The sequence below is a fragment of the Sparus aurata genome, chromosome 12 (assembly GCF_900880675.1).
Source record: "Sparus aurata chromosome 12, fSpaAur1.1, whole genome shotgun sequence".
NCBI classification, from domain to species: domain Eukaryota; kingdom Metazoa; phylum Chordata; class Actinopteri; order Spariformes; family Sparidae; genus Sparus; species Sparus aurata.
The window spans coordinates 13083616-13105851 of NC_044198.1; the positions used below are offsets into that span (position 1 = coordinate 13083616).

Here is a 22236-nt window from a genome sequence, read left to right on the forward strand (position 1 = left end):
ACATATGTGATGACGGTGATAACAAGGCTGCAGGTGTATTGATCTGAAGAGACGGATCACGGACTCTCAACATATGACTGATGTTACAGCCATTTATGAGACATTTTGTCATATGTAACCCCTCTATCGCCACTAGTGCAACATACAATGGACCCTACCATAGAACATGGCCTGGTTGACCACTGAGCATCATCGTGCGAGGCCATACCTGGTCATACTTGGATGCCTTCAGGTGGTGGTTAATCAGCTCAAGGTTCAAGCGATTCTTCTCCTGCAAGGCAGCATGGAGCTTTGCTTTCTGTGGAACAAACAGGGGAAAGAAAAGAGAATCGTGTGTTGTTGTGACATTATGATACATTATCTACCTCATTGCAAAGACTTTTACGCCTGGACTGCATCGCTGAGGCAAGCCGCGCGGCGTAACTCCATCTTAAAACTATTATATAAGCGACAGATGAAAGACTCAGGTTTGTGCCGATCCCTCCCTCTGTCTGTATGCATGTGTGAGGGGCTAAGCTTTTCCCTAAGATGCTGTCTGGGGGGACAAAACCCACAGCTGCATACTGTCACCCTCCATTTGGTATGTGGTATTAGGGATGGAAGGGGAGAGCTGAAGAAGTGGTGAGGGGGGCACAGGAAGAAAGAGATGGGGAGAAAGAGGGGGATGGAGGGTCAGAGGGAAGAAGCTGTATGGTGGGAAAGAGGAAGAGGAAGTGGGAAAAAGGTTTGAGGGAGAAATATTCAGGAAAGAGACACAAACTGAGGAGATAAAAGGATGGAAGTTGACCGCTGAATGCGTCAGTCGAATGCTAAATAAGTAAATGAGTGCATAATGTCAGTGAAACGAGGCGAGCTCAAGATGAGATTAGGTTGCATATCACGTAAAAAGGACTGAAAAGAGGTGTGCAGTTTCGCGTCTGCACACTCTCTCACTGCCCAGATTCACATTCAGAAGTTGTCGTGCCGCTGGTGCTGCAGGTACTCAAGCATTACATAATTACGCCAGACTCAAACTAGGGCAACGCTCTCCTCCTATCACAGCTCTGAGCATTGAAGGGTGATTTCACTGCGACTGGTCATATCCTGGCACATAATACCACTTCATGCTATTGCGCTGCGCTCATACTGTTGATTGCCATTCTCTGCATCCTGACTATAATACGTGGATCATTCATTTATAAAAAAAAAGAAAAAGAAAAAAGGAGTCAGTAACTGATTTTGTTTTCAGGGCACGTCTAGCAGGATAAAAAGGTTGGCTGCAAGATGAGAAAATTTTGATCTAAAAATAAAAATTCCCCCCAAAAATGGATAAGATAAGATAAGATAAGATAAGATAAGATAAGATAAGTTAAGATAAGTTAAGATAAGATAAGATAAGATAAGATAAGATAAGTTAAGATAAGTTAAGATAAGATAAGATAAGATAAGATAAGATAACTTTATTTAACCCATACTGGGGAAATTGAATTGATACAGCAGTTCAAGAGTTTACGGATATGTATACAAATACTACAACTGGTTATAGTTTACTTGTTATTATATACAATTTAGCAATATAACGATATAATAATATAAACGTATAGGAATAGTTATATATTCAAACAATAATTACCGATATAAGAATGTCTAATGTGTCATAATGTGTATATATAAGTGTATTATTTAATACGTATGTATATATTTTTAGGATAATAGGTATATGTACAATAATAACGAGTACATAATAAAGTATAGTATTTATCATATGTAAAAATATGAATATATAAAGATATATACTCTTTAAATAACATAACTGGCTACAGATGTTCATTTCTGAGTGACTGAAACCCAATATGACTTTGAAAAGACACAATCTAGCTCGAAAAAGCACCAGCCTGTCGATCTTTGTCTTTTAGCATACACCACCCAGACGTGCAATAAGCTCCCTTTCAGCTGATTGCGATGATATACTCAACCAAAAGAGGACATCGAGCCTTGCACGCCGGCTTCGGCGCGAGAAAAGATTGCGCGGCTCTGAGGTTTTATGATCAAATTTATCAGCACAAATCGAGGAACTCAATAACCCCTAGCCGAGAGGAGAAGCGAGGAAAACAGACAAAGTGAGGAGCCAGCCAGGTTCATCCATCTCTTCATGTGCAGGCAGAGAGACAGCAAGGGCTGTCGGAGGAAGACACAATCAAACCGAGACACAGATAGAGAACAGACAAGGACAGGAAGACACAGAGACTGGTGAGTGAGTTCACTCGCTGCTCTTATTGTGTAACGCTGTCGACACGGCGCATCGCTGCAGACTACAGAGCGCTCAGTGTGCTGAGCCACACCTAGCTACAGTAGCATCCAGAAATGATCGTGCTCTTCTGCATTTGGCTGGTAATTATGGAGGCACCCGCAGACATGGCCTCGTAGCTGACACCGTGAGTGGGGACTGGAAAAATGTATAAACACAAAGATGAAGACGGATTAGGCTAAAGAAGTTTAGAGAGAGGTTGAGGCTGCCAGAGTGTATTAACAGAAGAGACAAAGAAACATCAAAAAAGAAAAACACAATGACCTTTCAAAGCCTGCTTTTTATGGGCCTCAGGAATAATGTCTGCCTCTCCTCTTCCTCCCACTTCCAGTGAATCACACATTCACAGCTCTGCTTAACACTCCGTAACATCTTGTAAACACAGTGCTGTACTGCAAAGCCAAGGGACACACACACGCATCACATTTTCCGTGCCAATTTAGACCTTCAATATGCACAAATAAACAGAGAAATCTGGTTCGAATATATAAAGGATATGATAATTAGGAAAAACAACTCAACGGGGGATTTATAGCACTCCGAGGACTTCTGTGCAGATCCGTGTTGGAGTGATAAAAGTGTCGATATGCGCGCGGTCGGGAAATCTGAGATCCATATGTGCGTGCCAAGAGAGTGAACGGGCAACAGGGAGAGACCTCAACACTACTAATGACTAATTCACTCTGACAACTTCTTTCTTCCTTGCTCTTCTGTCTTTTCTTTTTCATCTTCCAAACACACACACACACACACACACACACACACACACACACACACAGACAAACGGATGCATGCACTTTTCCTTCCATCACCACCATGTTTATCATTCTCTCCCCAAACCCACTAATTTAGCTGCTGGCCCTAAATCTGTGCTGCTCGCTGTGGCCAGCCTGTCAATGAGCTTTCCAAAGTCCCAGAATCTACTGTGCCTCCACACCAAGGACTCCTATGTCTCAACTTAAACAGAAGTTACTGCATTAGAAGATTTGTGATTTGTAGCAATCTACATGAATGGATCGATTGTTTATTGGCCATATGTCAGCGGAATATATGACATGAAACACGAGACATTCACCGTCTCTCTCGGTTGCCTATACAACCCCGTGGACAAGTGTTGTCCAAGTTGTTTAATGCTGCAGGACTGTGGATTTCTTTGTGAAGGATTTAGATTTTCCACGACAGTCCAAAGGACGCGACTTTATGTACGTTCTTGAGCCCCTCTACTCTGCTAACAGAGAGCAAAAGTCGTTGATGTTTTCAAAAGGAGTCTGCTGACATAAACCAACAACCGGCGAGCAGCACAAAAGAGAATTTCCACAGAGCCCCTTTACATGAACAAGGTTATATTGTTAAATAGTGAGTTTAGAGGTGCTGGTAGGCTGATTTTGTTAGCTTTGGACAGGCTAGCTGTTTTCCCCCCCAAGTTACCTGTCTCCTGACTGTACCCTCAATTTATGGAGAGTGGTAACTTCTCATCTAACTCTCATCAGGAAAGTGAATAAGCTTAATTTCCAAACTGTCTAAGATTGTCTTTTAAAGCTGAACGCAGTGATTGTTCCACGCTGCTAAAAAGTGAAGACTCGAACAAATCACAGGCTTCATCGTGCATGTGCAGCATGTGCATCTTATCTTTATAGTTACTATTTGTGTCTATCTATCAGTACTGCGTGGGCACCAGAGAAAGATCTTCATTATCACTGTGGGAGGGAAAAAAACATCTAAACCAATCTAAATTGTCTCAATAACAGCTGCTTATTTAGGTTTGTACCATCAGCGACCATTGCGTGTTCGGGTAACTTGCCATTTTCAGCGTGTAGGTTGTGAGCTTGTAGGTTGTTGTTGTTGTTCCACGTAGCGATGGAGATTTAGGAAACAATAACAGACAGCAAAAAGAAGAGCGGAACACCGCCTGAATTAGTAGCCCAATGACAGGCTTGTAACAACAGCCTACATCCAATAACAGTCCATATCCAACAATTATCTTGTATTCTCTTAGGAACCATATGTTGTGGTCGATGTAATGTAGTGTAAAACACTGAGACCACTTCAAGCCTGATTACATTGTTTGCTTACTCTGTGTGTCTTCAATGAGAGTTCTTTTACTTGTTATTTTAGCCCTGACATCTTTGCATCTTAGATGTGAGATTTCTGCTTTAAAAACATATTCTTAAGTTAACCTTCAACAAGGGATCACCTTACAATGATGACACAGGTTAGCACCGGGCCTTACCAGATCAACTCATGTACCAGGTTGTCTTTGAGAGCAAAGCAAGGCAAGTTAAACAAAGCTCACAATGAGCAGCCGAAGCCTGAATAAATGTTGATTGTCGCCGACTAAGCTCAGTTGAAAAAGCAGTTCTCCAGACAAAACACAGAAGAGCAGCAGCATCAGCACCTGCTCACCAATTTGACAAAACTGTGTGCAAAGAGTGATTCGAGAAACCTATTAATTAGCTTTTCTTTCCTTTGAAGATCTGTAAAAATAAAGCTTTTACAGCTGAATTTGAGTAAGAAACACCTGCATGTTTGCCACATTTTGGGTGGAGCATAGTTGCTGTTACGCCAGTCAACATTTGTTAGGAATTAAAACATTACTGTGATCGGGCCCTGTTGAGGGGAAGGGACAGAGCTGTACCATAAATAACACAATTACGACATATTACATTCAGGCAATGCTTCTGGTTATTGTAATATGCGTCACTGCATCCGGAAGTCTGCAAAAAAGCTGCAGCGTCATGTTTTCTTTCACATGAACTCTGTTTGCACGGGTCCAAACCAGACCAGGAAGTCATTTAAAAGGTCAACACATGTTTGTAGGTATTTTCCTTTGGCTTCTGATAACCTGATGGCGAGAAGCCGAGCGGAACGTAATTGAAAATGATTCAATTTGACGTACTCACTTGGATCTCCCGACATGTATTCATACTGATCCAAATTGGGTTAAATATGAATGGAAAGAATCTTAGAATAATTCCCTCTCTTCATTACAGAGCACACCACAGCTCTGTTTAATCAAATGTAAATTTAATTCTGTCCACATCGCTGTTTTTAGCTGTGAAGGCTTTAAATCTTGAACATGCTGTATTTTCCTACGGAGACGCAGGCTTCAGTTTGTATTTAAGGACGCGTTAAAGCTTTCGAAATTGTGGATGTGCTACTTAAGAACAAAACAGCCGTTAATGGGAATTAATTGCAACATTTAAATCTGGCTTCTTGCACGCGAACAGTAAATTACACCGACAGGATCTTGGATCTGCTTCGTTTAGAAAACACAGGTTTTGGATCATGCTGAATTATAGCATTCAAATAGGAGTAAACCTGTCGCCGTAATGCAGAAGTTATAATGGAAAAGAGATGGAGGATGATGGAGGATGGTTGCAGCAATTTCTACGATGGTTGCCGCTGACTCTAAATGGGATTCTTGTGGGTAGAGGATTGCTACTGTTCTCCCTGAACTCCCTGGGGGGATCGTCATTAATCAGACGTTACGGTGGAAACACTTTGTTCCACTTGGAACGCAGAGACACTGACAACATCTGCCATCTTCAGTGGGAGCACCGGTGAAGTCACAGACAATCAGAGACGTACGGCGTGTCCGTTAAATTTAGTAGGTGAAGGTATCACCTTCATGGAGAATAAATAGCAACGACGTTTACAGCAGGAACTCCATTTGAAAGTTAAACTGGAGGTCACGCCTGAAGTTTGGAGAAGAGATCATGTGAGACAAATTAAACCTCATTCTCAACCCAGGGATAGAAGCATAATCCCCTCTGTGTTTTCCCTTGCGAGTTATATTAAGTACAGCACACACTGGTTGTTTAAACTGATCCTCAAACAAAAGACCTCACGCCATCGTATCAAATGTATTCAATTCTGTCGGTGCATTGTGATATTATGAACAGATATCTCTCTCCGCTACTATCCGCTAAACTTTTGTGGACCTCTGCAGTTAATGTGTGCGCAAAGACTGTTCTGCGCTCAAGCGGTTGGAGAATGCCTTGACTAGTTGTCCAACGTCTAATAGCTGCTGCACCATCAGCTGCCTGCTCAGCACCCAAGCAGTACCACGGACAGCTCCCCAAACTTGAGCCTGTAATACTAATGTAAATCAGAACAAATTCTGTCAAACATCGCTGGTAGTTTTGCTGATGTGTGACATTACAGCCAGGTATACATTTACATTATACATCTGAAGTATTTTTACCAACACAAAGCAAAATTATTTTGTTTGATTTCACCAGGGATCTTTTCTTTTTTACTAACTATTGTAATTTGATTTAACTGACCCTTTAAAAGCTCCCTATGAAGTGCATTATCCTTTAAAGTACAGATAACCACTTCCTTAAGATGCCATAAGAACTTCTTCTACTGTATAGGAAGCTAACAGTTCTTGCCACAATTCAGTATACCATGAACATTAAAGGTATCCTGTGGAGTTTTTCGACCACTAGCAGCATTTTTAAGGCTGGATCCCCGTGTTGTTTGTGTCACAAACAAATGCACACGCACAATTGGCCGACACAATGCGCTGCCGTGCCACCAGCTTCGCGCTCTTCCACTGCTCAACAGTTGGCGGTGGTGTCGTGTGAAGAAGCGCCGCAGCGGGCCAGCAAAGGCAGCTAAGAAGAAGACTTCAAGCTGGCAAACATGGATGTAAACAATCGAAAGAATCAACAGAAACAGCTCTGTGAAAGTGTTATGTGGAAGGGAATGAACACACCACATTTGTTAGACTGTGGTCAGTTTGAGCAAACACCGCAAACAAACTGTTCCTGAGCTCATGTTGTAATTTCTGCTATACAATCATGTGTTTTCAGGAGTTGTGAACCTCGCCCTGTCCTTACTTGAACGACTGAGCCTTTCCAGGATGCCTCTTTCATACTAAGTCACGATCCTATCACCTGTTACCAGTTAACCTGTTTACCTGTGGAATGTTACAAACAGTTTCAACGCATTCCACCTGCTCTGGAATCGAGGTCATACCAAACAGCTGTAGAATCATATCACACAATTATATTTTCACAGCGATGGATCAACTGCCTCTAGTGTATTTCTAGAGTCATACCATTCTGAAATAAAAAAAAAAAAACACTGACTGACAAAAAAAAAAAAAAAAAACTGTTAACGGACTTAAACATACAAAACCACTCAAAATCACCACCTAACAACGATATAATGTATCCAAAAGAGGACACACTTTGAAGGTTAATGCACCTTTAAGGCGGTCATACACGGTACATCCCCACTTAAGGAATTGGTTATGAAAATGAGGGCCGTTTTGGAGATTTATGAAGTAACATCGTCAAGGTCTTTACTGCAGCATAAAAGTAACACAGAGTTTGTCCTCGGAAGGGCCCAGTAGGTGTTTGCCTTCTTCGCAAGAACATGCGACATCAATCCCACTTAATCTTCGACCAAACATCAGCTTCCTTGGCGGACTGTCGCATGTCTCAAGAGCATCTTAAGATCAGGTGGTTAGGACGCTGCTAATCCTGAGTGTTACCTGTTGTTTACAGCATGTGCATGACATCCGAGTGACTACAACATAACAGCTGAATTGGGAAACCTTTCCTTTAACCTTTTTACTCAACCCTTGGCTCATGTTGCCATTTTGGACCTATTACATTACTCATCTTAACTTGGTGCTCACAATGAAGTGCAGCTCAGTTCTGTTGGGTGTTTGTCACCATAATGTCATCGATAGATAATTCATCAACATGCTATCAAAATACTCCCCTTTGTGTCAGTGTCATTATCAGCTGACATTCCTGTAACCTATGCCACAAATGTGTCTCCACAGGTGCCTCCTTCATAAAATATAAATGTGTGGCTCTTCCAGTTGTGGTGGCAGCGTGTGCGCGCATGTGTTTATGTAAATGTGCAAGCAGACACACAGAATGTCACAAGACCTATGAGGCCATTTCGAATAAGTGTCAACTGTGGACGCAGATGGCGGTGGGTAATGGCGATATAGTGAAGCTTGAGCTGGAGTGTGTGGGGGCGTCTGTGTGTGTGCATGCAAGCATGAATGAGTTGCGTAACTAGCATCTCCGGGCATACATTAGCTTTAAGCTCTGCAGCCGCACTGTTCCAGACCTCTCATCCGAATCCTAAGGATTCAAAATCCCTAAAAATGATTCACGTGGCACAAATTATCCCAAGGAATGAGCGGACGCGCACGCACACACACTCCATCAAGTTAAGCCGCGAGTTCCCACAATGTGTAATACGCAAATAATTTGAGGGAACCCCTTGTTAGTGGATATGTAAATAAAAGGTTTGAAAAAGTGTCTGACTGCGAGACATGTGACTCACTCCTGCAGATTTAATAATGTGGATCAAGTGGAGCTTGAATGGAAAGCCAGCCTACGCAGTCACAGACGTTTAATATTAACAATGTCTCAAGTCCGAAAGACTCCACATCAGGTCAATGTAGCAGCGAGAATGTTATGCACATGCATAATCTTCTTACAAGGAAGGAATCACTGTATAGAGGATTCCATTGTGCTCAAGCAAATACTCATCAAGAAGTGTTCTTAAACTCAAATCTGTGCACAAATAAAGAGCCTTCTGGGATGTGTGGTGTCGAGTTTTGCTCACTTCTTCTCTTGAGCGAAAATCAAACAGCTACAGCTTTGTTTCCACATCCTGTCATGTGTGTCGAGTGCGCGTGTGTGTGTGTGTGTGTGTGTGTGTGTGTGTGTGTGTGTGTGTGTGTGTGTGTGTGTGTGTGTGTGTGTGAACTCCACTGCCTGCCCCTGCCACAGAGCAGGAGACAATCCAGAGTTTTATGGAGGAGAGAAGACAGAGAAGAGGCAGGGAGAGGCAGGGAGAGGCCGGCGCTACCGTCAGGAGAGATTAACTTCTCCTCCATGTAACGCACATCCTCATTCACCTCACTCTTCGACCTCCTCTGTCGCTTCTCCTGTTACTCATGTGAGCTGTGCTCCGTTTCTGTAATGTTCGTGCTTGTGTACGTGTTGGATGTACAGTTCATACAGTGTTGGCCCTAGAACAACTCAAAGTTTTAGGCACACACCCGAGGCGAGATACCAAATAGCTTTTTTTTTTCCTCAAGCAGGTGCGCCATTGGCTGTGTATTGTGTAAACCAGACTTGAACATGAGATCATTTCCTCTCCCATTCATTTAGACACTTTTCACTCATCTGACAAACAGCGTAATTGCCACTAATGCATGAGCATGTGGGAGGCCTGTATTAAAAACTGTATATGCAATCTGCAAGCCACAAGTGCTGCCGTCTACATTTGCAATGAGCATATAAGCAGTGTCTAATGTATTTTAGATTGATGCTTTGATTAGATAACAATAGTGGAGAGATGACAGACAATGATAGTGAGAGATGCAACCACGAGACTTCTAATTATGTTACATTGAGTCCTGGAAACTTTCGGTGGGCATTACTCAATAATACAGCAATTACACAACAATTTTAGAAGATCATTGAATGTCGCACTGTGCGAGTAAGTCTTGATTGTAATCTGTGTCAGACTGTGTTATGTCAGCTGTCAGTGAATGTCTGGTGAACGTTGTAAATAGAGAACAACTCACATCTTCTCTCTGCGCCACTCTCAAGTTTTGGAAATGTAGCACAACAAGCTTAGGCCATAGCGTACTTTTACACATCCAATAAAGGGTGTTTAGCCGGTCTCAGAAAGGGTTGGAATCGTCTTTATTTTGTTTATCGTGTTGTTGTTTTTCATGTACAAAAAAACAATTACACTTGATCTAAAGTGAAAGGCAGCTATATAAACTGATAAACAAAAGATCCACAACACCTAATGTCTGCCATCAATACAGTGTCAATATTGTCAATATTATCACATAACTTATACAATAACATGTTTTCAAAATGTCAGCAGTAGCAGTGCACTAGTTCACCAGTGTATTCTCATTTTATGACACATCCTGGTTGGTTAGTGTGTAGATGTGGGTCATCATCTTGGGTGTTACATTTTGATGCAGCTCGTCTTTGGTCACCAAAAGTGGTGAATGTTTGATTGACGTCCAAAGAGTTCACAATGTTCCTTTCATTACCCTCAAGTATCATCTGGGACAGCCTTAAATCACACTGTGTAAAGGGGCCTTTAATGCTGGTGGCGGAAGCAGTCAGCGTTTCCTCGTGGTTAAGCGCCGACATTTGATGCCAGATATAAACTGCGCTGTATTCCAATCGGATCTAAATCTAAACTGAAAGTGGTCTCAACAGGGTCAGGGGGAAAGATGGAGCACATGTGCACGCATCAACTTTGACTGTGAACTATGTGCGATATGTCGAGGTGGTCCAGCTGCACTGTATATGGAGGACGCTCTGGGGGAAACATTAGCCTCTCTTGAGAGTTCATATGCCCCACGGGGGGAATATTAGGGCATGGGAGTGTGCATATTGAGAAGTGTGTGCGTGTGTGTGTGTGTGTGTGTGTGTGTGTCCTGTATGTACATACTGTGGGAGCAGGCAGAGGGAGTCAAACAGGGCTCCCATGACGTGGGCAGCAAAGCTTGCAGTCACATTGATGACATAACACATTTGATGTGATTAGGACCTATTGTTCCCTGCAGCTACACACACAATATCAGAGGGCTGGAAAATAAGTTCTGAGGAAGATCAGTGTAATGCTAATGAGGAGCCCAAGAGCTGGTTAGGGATTACATGTGCTTCGATGGGCCTTCATGCTCACATAATGCTTGGATGGACCTTCAAGCTCAGAATACACAAGTGCATACACACACACACACACACACACACACAAACACACAAACACACAGGCGTGCACATAAATGCTATAAAAACACACTCAAATTGACACACTCTTCCTCACACACACGTTTCTATGAGTGCATACACAGACACACACACACACAATACCCATAAATACATGCTCACATGACCCCAATCTGCAGCAAAACATACTGCACGAGTGCTAAATAATTTACATCTGACCCCATTGCACAGTTGCTAAATTGTACAGTACGCTAGGAATACACACCGCCAGAGCCTTAGCAGAGGTTTCCTCACCACTGGTTTCAATTGGGGGGGGGGGGTTACGGTTTAGATCTATACGTAGAAAAAAATCAATCCGAAACACCACCTCCTGTGTATCCTGCTACAAAAAGGGCATATCAGGACAAAGTAAGGTACTTCTGCAGTGCTAATCAGTGCAAAAACATGCAGGATTTTCCACTCATCAGCAGATGCTTCAAAATGCTGCTGACCGTCTTCTAACAAAGACAAAGAGAACATTATGCTAGTGTTGGCATCTTTCCATTAGCTGCCAGCAGAGTTTAGAATTCATTATAATATTTTTGGTTTTATCTATCAGGCACTGAAGTCCCTGAGTACATTTCTTAATTGACTTAAAGCCTCTCAGGTCGGCTAACAAGTGTCTACTGGGTGTTCCCCCGAGCTCTGCAGAAAATGAAGATCAAGCATTTAGTTTCTGCAGTCAGTAATAAAGTAGTCACTCATATTCCATTTATTCCGTTCCTCTTGCATTTGACACAATCCTGCCTGTTTGTTTTCGAATAAACACTTTTATTGTGAATCATCTAACATTTGTAATCACTGCATTTTTTTCACTATACATTACATTAAAAACTACCAAATGGCGCCCCGTGTGAGCAGCTCTAGAACACAGCTGCAGTGCAACATGGGGGAAAAAAAAGAACTGGGACTGCTACCATGACTACATAACTAGCCTTTGACCAAAACATGCAAAGCACCAGTTTAAATCTCTCGTTGACTTCCTTCTTGTCAAGCTCGCAGATCTCTGGAGAGTGTACCGACTGATAATGAGACATTGGAATTTAAATACACTTACTTACTTACTTAGATCTGTTTCACATAAAAAAAAACTCCTCCCCGCTGTATTTGCACTTGCAATGATACAAATATGGAGCTTTTCTATAGTGTCTCCTGTAAAGCTGCATGGCAGACGCGTGTGACCGAGCTTTAGGTCTCAAGTGAGCAGGACTCAGTGGCACGGAGCAATAGGTGACAGTTACAGGAGCACGGGTCCTGTCATGTCATCTGTATCCGAACAGGCTGCTCTGTCTGACATTGTGCACTCCTCATCTCCCTCCATCTAGGTGCCCTTGGTGTTCAGTCCACCAAAGGCTCCTCGTCCTATGTTTAATCATTCAAGCCCTTTCCAGACACAGAACACTGGGGACTGAAAAGAAAGAGAAGATAATGGAAGGGTTGAGTGAAGGAAAATGTAGAGGAAGACAGAGGCACAAGACAGGTGCAATTTGGGCGAGAGGATGTAATCAGGAAGTTATTTAGAGGAAGAGATGGAGAGAAGAGTGTGAACGCAAGCGAAAGAGGAGCCCAAGGAGAAAAAGGGGACAGAAAGGGAGAAGACAACCTAAAAAAAAAAAAGAAAAGAATTACAGATGACAGTGGGAGACAATTAGTGAGGGGGAATTAACAGGCCTTTTAGCAGCATGATCCTGTGCTAAAGGGCTCACCTAGCCTGGCAGTGCCATGTTGAATTTATGTTTTAGCAAGGGCACTTTGGTCTGGTACACTATCCTACACGTATAACGCCCAAACTATAAACAGCGTCGTATAAATTGGGTGGGGAGGCTTTTAGTGATGTCAGCCAGAGGACTCTGTACACTTGTCCTTAATTGATACTCAGTTACGGGATGCAGACGGCAGATGAAGAAGAATCACGTGGTAAAGCGTGAAAAAATATCCAAACTCACATTGCTACACAGAATAAATATCACCCACCCCGTCATCAACCATTTATTTCAAGAGATGGGGCGAGTGCACTACCTGCATGACAAAACAAATCAAGTGCTACTCATATTATTTTTTATTAAACTGTATCTGTATTTTCACTTCAATCGGACATCCATTTACTTCTAACGTTCCCTCTCTTCCTCCCCTTACTTTGCTCCTTTGCCCCACCCTCCTGTTTTTCTTCTTTTTTTTTTGTTGCTTTTTTCTCCCTCTGCAGTGCTCTGTGTCTTTCCTTTAATATAACTTCTGTGTATCTTGAAAAGCTGCCAGGAAAAGTGCAGAGGAAATGTTCCTTTATTGTTTCCCTCTCTGCCTCCCCCGCTGGCTAAATGACATCAACACTTATGGTGTGTATGCTAGCAATCAATACGGCACTCACTCATATTCAGCCGTGTGTGTTCCCATTCGGAGCTACACGGGTTGTATGTACACACACACATACACACACACAACAGAGGTGGGGAGTGAGGGGAGGGGATGATGAGGTTGCTATAGAAACTGTTCTCTTTCAGGTATGGAGTGTCAGGATGATAAAAAGTAGCAATGAAGTATCACATCTAACATATCTGATGCCCTTTGAATTGTATGAATGTAAGCCTGTGTACAAGCACTGCAAACAAAAGCCACCTCATTTGGTCGCTATTTAAAGCAGCAGGATGAATGAGCAGTTAGTATATCATAGAAGCCAGTGAGCGGGAGCACGCTAAGATATGAAACAGTGCACAGAACAGAAAAAACATGATCCAATGTACAATACACAGCAGAGAATCGCCTGTGTAAGATGTGGTAGTGTATTAGCGCGGACACACTCCGTTAACACTACAGTGAACATACGGGGAGTGTGTGTAAAGGCATGTAATCTGTGTCTGTGAGCATGTAATGTACAGAGGGGTATGCTCATGTCTGTCTTGGCTGATCACAAGAAATTGAATCTGCAACTATTTTGACCATCGATTAATCGCTTCAGTTCAGCATCAATGTCAAACCTTTGCTGGTTCCGGCTTCTCAAACTTAAGGATTTGCTGTTTTTCTCCATCATTTATGATTGTAAATGAAGAGTCTTTGGGTTTTTGACTGCCGGTTGGACAGAAGAAGCAATATAAAGACACTTTGGGTTTTGGAAAATTGTGATGAGGGTTTTTTTGTTTTTGCTTTTTTTTACAATTTTCTGGAAATGTTTTGACAAAATGAGTCATGATTAGGCATTAAACGATCTGCAGAATAGTCGATGTTGAAAATAATCACTGCCTTCACCTATTAGCGCACATATGTGTCTATTGATATGTGCTGCCACACCCCTGCCAGGCTGTTACCATTCAGGGATTACCACGGTGCCTGCATGTCCTGAGGAACATTTTGATTAGTCAAGAAGGCTGCCTTTTGGCTGCCAGACTCACTGATAATCTCTGGAGAGGAGCGGGGAAATCAGCCATGAGACTGAAAACACAAGTTTCATTTCCCCTATCTTTTTCCTCCCTCTCTCCTCCCTCTCACCCTCTGGCATCCAACTGAACGTCAGCTGGCACAGACAACCAGTCTGCCGCATGGAAATGAAGAAGTGGACAAAGAAATGGAAGAGTGGCGCAAGAGGGGCAGGACTGGTGTATAGGTACATAAGATTGTTCCCGGTAATTCTGCTCCATGGTTTTATACCTTCGTGTATTAAAGAGGGAGATAACAGAGGCCAGACAGAGAGTAAGTGAGTAAGAGAAAGTTACACAAAATGCTGCAAAAAGAGACTTCAATAGAGCCGTCCAAGCCCCACGTCTTTCTCTCTCCTCTGCCATGTTTCTCCTTTGGTCTGCCACCCACCCACACAGCCATATATTCAAACATATGTTTGGTGCAGGCATATGAACCATGTGTATTCTAACCTACACACGGCTTGTTTTCAGCATGTATAGTAACACATCCATATCCAACAGGGAAATGAAAGCAGTTGCTGAGCTGCTGGCAGTAAAGGGTTAGCTTTGCTTTCAATCTTGGCCTGATAAAACCAACCACTCCACTAATCAAGGAGACTCATCAGGATATCTCTTTCACACAAGCGCCATGCACATAATATATCCACGAACAGGACAAAGTTTTCTTTGATGAAGGGATTACAGCGAGACATGATGAGGAATGTACTACTGTTAGTCAAGTTTTCCTTTTTGTTGCAAAAGTTTTTCAGGCTGTGACAAAAACTAGAGGTGCATGATACGTACAGGACCGTTAAGCTATCGGCCCCATAATGGGAAGTTATACAATCCACCAATACAGACTAAGACAAAGAAGGAAAAGAAGAAGGAGAAAAAAAGGAAGAAGAAGAAGAAGGAGCAGCAGATGTAATATGCAATCATCCATCTTTGCTCACTACACCTTCGCCTTTGTTACCGTACTGTTATTTTTTAAATACCAAAAAGGTTAAACTATCCGTTATTTCATCAGTATTGACAGTGAGAGGCAGCTAATCATTTTTATTGGTATTAGCTGAAAAAAATCCATTTTGAGCAGTTAGTCCTGTAATCTTACACAGACGTTTCACTCAATATGCCCAGTCAAAAAATAAATCCTCATTGGCAGGGATCAACGTTATTGTCCCTTTTCACCTGCCTGGTCAGGCAGGTGGGTCAGAAATGTACTTGCCCAAAGTCAATTTCTACTTGTCTATATACAAATGTTTATGAGCCTTCAAATAAAACCAATCACTGAAGTTAGGTCGTCGTATTTAATCTGATCCACCTTGCGCCCAAATCATCTAACTCAACTCATCTCACCCGACTAAACTCCTGCAAAACTGAAATGTTTACTTGCGCTTCAGCTCATAAATGTCCTTACCAGCCGCTATTTTCTCACGACTCACTACGGCAACTATGTGCAACTCTCAACAGAGATAAGGAGGGTGTACTTGAGTATTAACTACTTACATCATCAGGTGCAGAGAAAAACCATGTACTCTTCTTTAGCACTAGCCCAGTAAAGCAAATCAATTCCTAATTTTACCAACCTAAAGTGGCATGCTGGCAATGCTTTATAGCTCTAAACACCTGACTGACACACAAGTGTTCCCACAAAAATCCTCCACAGTGTGGTATATTTTAGATCTTAGGGAACAGCAACAAAAGACACAACAGTTGGTGTGAGTAGCATTTAGCAAGAGAAGAATCCAAAAAACAGATGCTATCGATGTATCAATGAGGGTAGACCAAAAATTCTAAATGCACACAGCACTTTTCCTTGGTCTGCCTTGGGTTGCCAAAATATTCGAAAAAACTCTTAGTATAATATAGTACAATTCAACAGCACCACAATCTACGGTCTCCAAATGGATTCAAGTTAAATCAGTTTCAAGAGAATTGAAGGGCTGTGATACTAGAATGCATTAGTTTTAGCTACTACAGATGTACCTAATGAACTGGGAGTGTATAGAGCTTTCTATCTTGCCATGTTTCCACACACACATTCAGCAGCAGACTTTACCTCCTGAGGATAAATAAACTGGTGGAGAGCAAATGTCAATCATCCAGGAGTGGGTTAATATTCATTGCCAACACCTGGCAACCCCTCCGCAGGCAGGAACTAGGAAAAGCTCAGGTTACCGTAGCCGATAACGTCAAAGCACACACACACACACACACGCACACGCACACACAAACTCACAGAAAAAATCAATTTGTTTGACAAAGCACCACACGTTTGTCTCTCTCCCGGTGTGTCTAAGTGATCATGTGAACATGTGTCTACATATGTGTTCAGCAAATAATGCTCCCATGTGCACACGTACTAAACGGGGAGATGATATTCATAATGTGACAGCCGTCTAAAAAAAAGGCAGCGCTGTTGTACGCTCTCTGAAAAATATCCACACACAGGCACTCGTGTGCATATACTATCCTTTCCGAGCCACAAACACACCATTACCCCATACACCGTAACCCCACCCCCCACCCCTCGACACACACCGCACACACCCACACATCTCCAAACAGGTGGCTCTGTTACAGTCAAGAAACACAGAAGAGCTGGATGCTGCTTTTTCCACATTAAGTCCCAGAAGACACAAAATGTACAGATCCTCCTCTGCTTTCTCACCTCTCCGTGGACGTCTGCCTCCTCCTGCAGCAGCTGCACAGACAGGTTTTCCCCAGCTGTTGGCTATGCTAACCGTGTGCACTATATATAGGATCTCAACAGAGCTAAATCAAACACAAACACACTCAGGCCAGTGATGCAGAGACAGAGATATACAGCGGCTGTGAAGAGGAAGCAGAGTGGTGATAAAGGATTAGTATTTACCGTGTGTGTTGGCTAGCACAGGAGCATCTTTACAGAGGTGCCGCTTACTCCTTCCTCCTTCCTTGCTCTGATCTCCTCCCTTCTTCCCTGCTCTCTCTGGGTGGGGAATAGTCAAACGGCTGCAGCAGCAGCAGCAGCATCAGTAGCAGCTCCGGGGCCTGCGTGTCTCTCTCTCTCTCTCTCTCTCTCTCTCCCTCTCCCTCTCTCTCTTCCTCTCTTTCCTCCGCCCCCTCTCCACACACTCTCTCTTTCCTATTCTCCCTTTCCTCTCACTCTCTCCCCACCCCCGAAGACCCTCCTCTTTAACACCCTTCCTCCATCATTTTCTCCTTTTCTCTTCCGCGCTCTCTTTTTCGCTAGCTCTCTCTCTTTTTCCTCTGCTCAATTTCCCCCCTTTCTCTCTCTCTCTCGCGCGCTCTGTGTATGCGTGTGCAGCGAGCTGCGGAAATCCACTCTGTTGAATTAATCAGCCAGCTCCACTGCTACAACCATCAGCTACATCAGAAGCTACTGTTTAGGAGGAGAGGTATCACTGGCAATAGGGAGCAGACATCTTGGAGTCTGGGACACAAATAAGGATTGTTTGTTGGAACGCTGCCCTGTACAACCAACGTCTGGATTTTGCTGCCTGTCTGCCAAATTGACTGAAATGACAGCAGCCTGCATGATGCTGGCTTATGCTGGCGGATGGACCCTCCCTCCTCTCCTCTGCTCTCAAATTCATGTCTTAAATCATGACACTAATTGAAGAGGGGCCTTGACTGATGCCACTTTCGCCACCCTAAAATAAACATGCTAGAGCTTTAGATGTCAAGTTTTGTCATAGATTATAGAAGAAGGATTTAATGTCTAATGTTTAATGTAGTATGTTACTCTTGTAGTGTATTTTTTTTATGTATCAAGTGGCCCTCGGTGTTGACTAGAAAAAGGTTATATGTCTGTTGGAGTCTGAAGTTCTTTGTTGCTTGCACGTTTAATACACTTATAATATACAGTTGGTGAGCTGGGGAGTGACATGTAGATGAGGTCTATTCTATCCCATGGGGGCACATATAAGCTGCATGTATTTGTGGCATTGCAGTAGTCACAGTATAAAATCTGATGAGTAAACTCATTCTTTACTCTGTTGCTAAGGTGACAGAAATTAATGCTGCTATTTTACCCCTGCTGAGCATCGGCACGGATCGAGAAGCAATAGTTCGAGCTGTTTAGAACACTTAATAGTTATATTATAGGATATAGTGATTTAGAAGAAAAAAAACTATATAATAATTTAGATTTCGCCAGGGCATTAAATCACAAACATGTTAAAAGTGAAGCCAATGCAGAAGTGCCTTAAAACTGTATTCTTCCTACAGGCCAGCAGTGGGCAACTGCACTGGTTTCCTCCTTACTGTTTTAATTCTTATGCAAACGTGACCCTGCTATTCACTTGATTTATTATCTTGTTAATTATTGTCTATCAGGGCATGTCCTTGGGTTTTCAGTCAGATTCAAGACAGATATCCTTTCCACTCTCACTCTTTCAATTATGGTCATTTCTGGCTCCAAAAATTACGATGGCGACAGCTGAAATGTCAAACTCAGCGGCTTCAAAACAGTCGTTCACAAACCACTGTCGTTTGCCACTTGGTTCTACAGCAAATAATAAAGGTAGGCTCAGTGTTAGGGTGAAAGCAGCAGCATTTTGCCCATATGTTGAGAAAAAAATGCCTGTTCGCCACATATTAAACACACAACATACAGATAAACTAGGCAGAAGAAGTGGAATATGCCGCAGATTTGTTCTTTGAACACTACGATATATTTTGTGTGTTTCGAAAAACACTGTTTAGTCTACCAAGAGTCTACACCCATGATAGCAGGTCTGTGAGGTTGTATGCTGAGCAAAATGCTAGCATCAGTATGCTAACATGCTCATATTTTGCTGTTGATGTTTGCCATGGTCTTAATCTTAGTTCACGCTCCTTGTCACTAAACAAAAAGCAAAACTGAGGCTGATGGGAGTGTCTGTTTTTTAACTGGTAATTAGTCACAAACTGAGCCGGTTGACAGATTGAAGTTTTGACCCGGTAATGCTGCCAGATGAAACGTTAACACCATGTAATTCTAGACAATCCTGAGAGAATCCTAAATGTCTACACCTCATTTAGTGGCAATCCATTTTCTAGTTGTTGAGACATTTCAGTCTGAATTAGTGGCGCTCCAGCTGACCGACAGCGCATTCATAGAGCCATGTCATGCTAGCATTGCTAATAAAAATCTATTGTTTTCTGCTGGTAATCCAAAATACCACAGCTGTCTATAACGTGGATCAAAAACATGTCAGTTACCTCTTAATGCCACAGGGGGTTGCGTGTTTCATAACAGCATATATCTCTTCGATTTTTCTCCGCACTATTAAAAGCCCTGCAGAGATATTTCAACTTTATTTAAAGGGCTTTTATGTAAAGTTTACTGAGAAACCCACAACCCAAACACTTTTCTTCATGTATGAAATGCATGGCTTAATTTTATCCCCATGCGACCAATTATTCCATTTGCAGTCTCTTCCAAGTCTAATCCTCACAGTTTCACAGCTTTTAGCCTTTAACTACAACACAGAACACACTTGCTATCACACTGCCTACACTGCCTTGTCACAATGAGTAATTATATCATATTGACATCAGCTTATGTGTGGGGGCTCATGCGTGTCTATGCATGTGTACGTATGAGAGTGAGAGCGGGTATACCACAGTTAGCCCCTAAAATGATTTAATCCGGTTAAGGGGATTTTCAATTAATCCAGGAGGGCCCTACATTTTGACAGTGCCATATTTTTAGCACATTTTCCTTCTGATGCAACAGAATTTACTTCCCCCTCCACTTTTAAAGCTAAAATGATTCAGTACTCCCACAAGATGGACCGCAAATTTGTTTCGGACACTGTCAGCGTATGCTCTGAAATCAAGCCAATGCTGGACATTTATGTAACTGTCTGTGTATGAACCCAATTCTGCCAGTATGCACAGATCTTTTCTTTTTTTTTCTTTCTATAGCCAGCTCCAACTCAAAGAAGGATTACAGCAGTAGTTGCCCAGGAAACAGCACTGCAAGGTACATTTTTTATTGTGGTCATGTCAAGTATGAGCAATTACAAACCAGTTTATACTGGCTTAATAACATTTAATACGTATTTCAATTAGTAAAGTTCTGGTAAAAACAGAGTTTCAGTTGGTGCTAGTCTACATGTCCTGAAATATTTTAACGTCCTGGACAATTAGGCCAAATTCCAGTCAGATATGATATGCATGTATTGCACTTCAAAGCTATTCACGAGACCGCTGCCATGATTGATAACCCATAACCTCTGTATTTTTAAGACCTGAGAGTGAGACTTACGACCAACATACTTTCTCTAGAATTGCTCCACCTTTACTTCAATTCAAATTGTGCTTGTGTTCACATGGAGAGCAAAGCAAGTTTCCTTTGGCCTTAAGCTGGTGAGCAACAGTACAAGTGCATCTGTGGTTGTTCCAGATCAGCCTCTGACTAATTCAGCACTAACCAGAGATTCTGCTTATTTCCCCTCTGGCTCTTCCTTTTCCACTCTCCTCTCTGTACTTTCATGACGTAATTGAAGGTTCAATATGTAAAATCTAAAACTATCAAAAGAATATGAAGAAAAAACCTTAAATTACCTAACTATAGTGATACGCTGCTCTCTATTTATTTTGAGTACGAATTCAACAGGATCTTTCAAACTGCACCTTTAGAGTACATTTTTCCCCCAGTCGGCAGTCAACAAGCAGACTAATTACACTACATTACACCTGACAGTGGAGTTCAGCACCTCGGGGCTCACTGCTGCTGACAGGTCAAGAAACAGTAGTGAAGATAAATGAACTTTTTAATCCCTAAATAAAAAAATCACAAACTCTGAGCTATCCTTCTGTCGGTAAACAGCTCAGGACTTTGTATGGAACCTTTGGTGTCAACACAAGGGAATTATTTATACCCGACATTATGACCGCATAGATTGAAATATGTACTTTTTAGACTTTCCTGAAGATAATGAAAACCCCCCGGCAGAAGTGACACATTTCTCCTGAAAGTAAAGTTTATATCAGTATATCTGAAAATAGCAGGTCTAGGTCTTTCAGGATCAGTCAGGAAGCTGCAGTAGATCAGACTGTAGCAGTTTGTGTTTGTGGCTGTGGGTTTCCGGAGTAATAATAATCATAGGGGAAACTAAAAAAAACACCAGTGTTATCATTTAAATATGATCCACTCACTACCAGGGAGAAAGTATAACTCATTTCCAAATTTCTGCCTGGGATTAACTCTCAGAAAATGACTGAAATGAGATTACCGGCTGGCATGGCCCTCCCTGATATACATCAGATCTGCTTAAATTACTGCAGGCATGAAGCTGCACAGGCCAGACCAGTGGCCTCAGTCAACCTCTCTGGGTGTGGGCACTAAGGAGGTTAGGACAGGAAGTAGGAGGGGGGAATGGGAAGACTGATGGAGACAGAAGAGAGGATAAAAGTATAAGCAGAGTGGAGAGAGGGGGAAGACTTTGGATTTATGAGAGAAGAGACGAGATGTGAAAGAAGTAAAAGGCAAGAAAGAGGCTCGCAGATGGGAGACTCCTAACAGACAGTACAACGTGAAAGGCCAGGTTCATGTGACCAATGAGGGTCGCCGAGCAGGCACTACTGTCACCAAGCTAACCTGCTAGCATGTTTTCATGCCTGGCTGTTTGCGCAAGACCACAAAGTCTGTGGGCTTGATTGTGCTTCATGAGTTTTTGTTTGAGGAAAGGTACAATGGACATTTCAGTACAAACTACAATGGCCCACATATGCAGAATTTAGAAAGACTGCTTCAGACAGAATCAGTTTCAAGAAGACACTTTAA

General features: G+C 42.4%; 1 protein-coding gene across 9 annotated transcripts in view; it reads right to left on the reverse strand.

Annotated features, from left to right (window-relative positions):
* rimbp2a (RIMS binding protein 2a) overlaps nucleotides 1-22236 on the reverse strand; it is a 74466-nt gene that overhangs the window by 35486 nt on the left and 16744 nt on the right. For 8 of the 9 annotated variants that reach the window (XM_030435520.1, XM_030435529.1, XM_030435523.1 and 5 more), the window contains one exon: nucleotides 209-298. In XM_030435520.1, coding sequence (XP_030291380.1) covers nucleotides 209-298 — 90 coding nt within the window. Of the gene's footprint in view, nucleotides 1-208; nucleotides 299-17331; nucleotides 17961-22236 lie in introns of those variants that run through there. The other variant, XM_030435528.1, reaches the window with a different exon arrangement.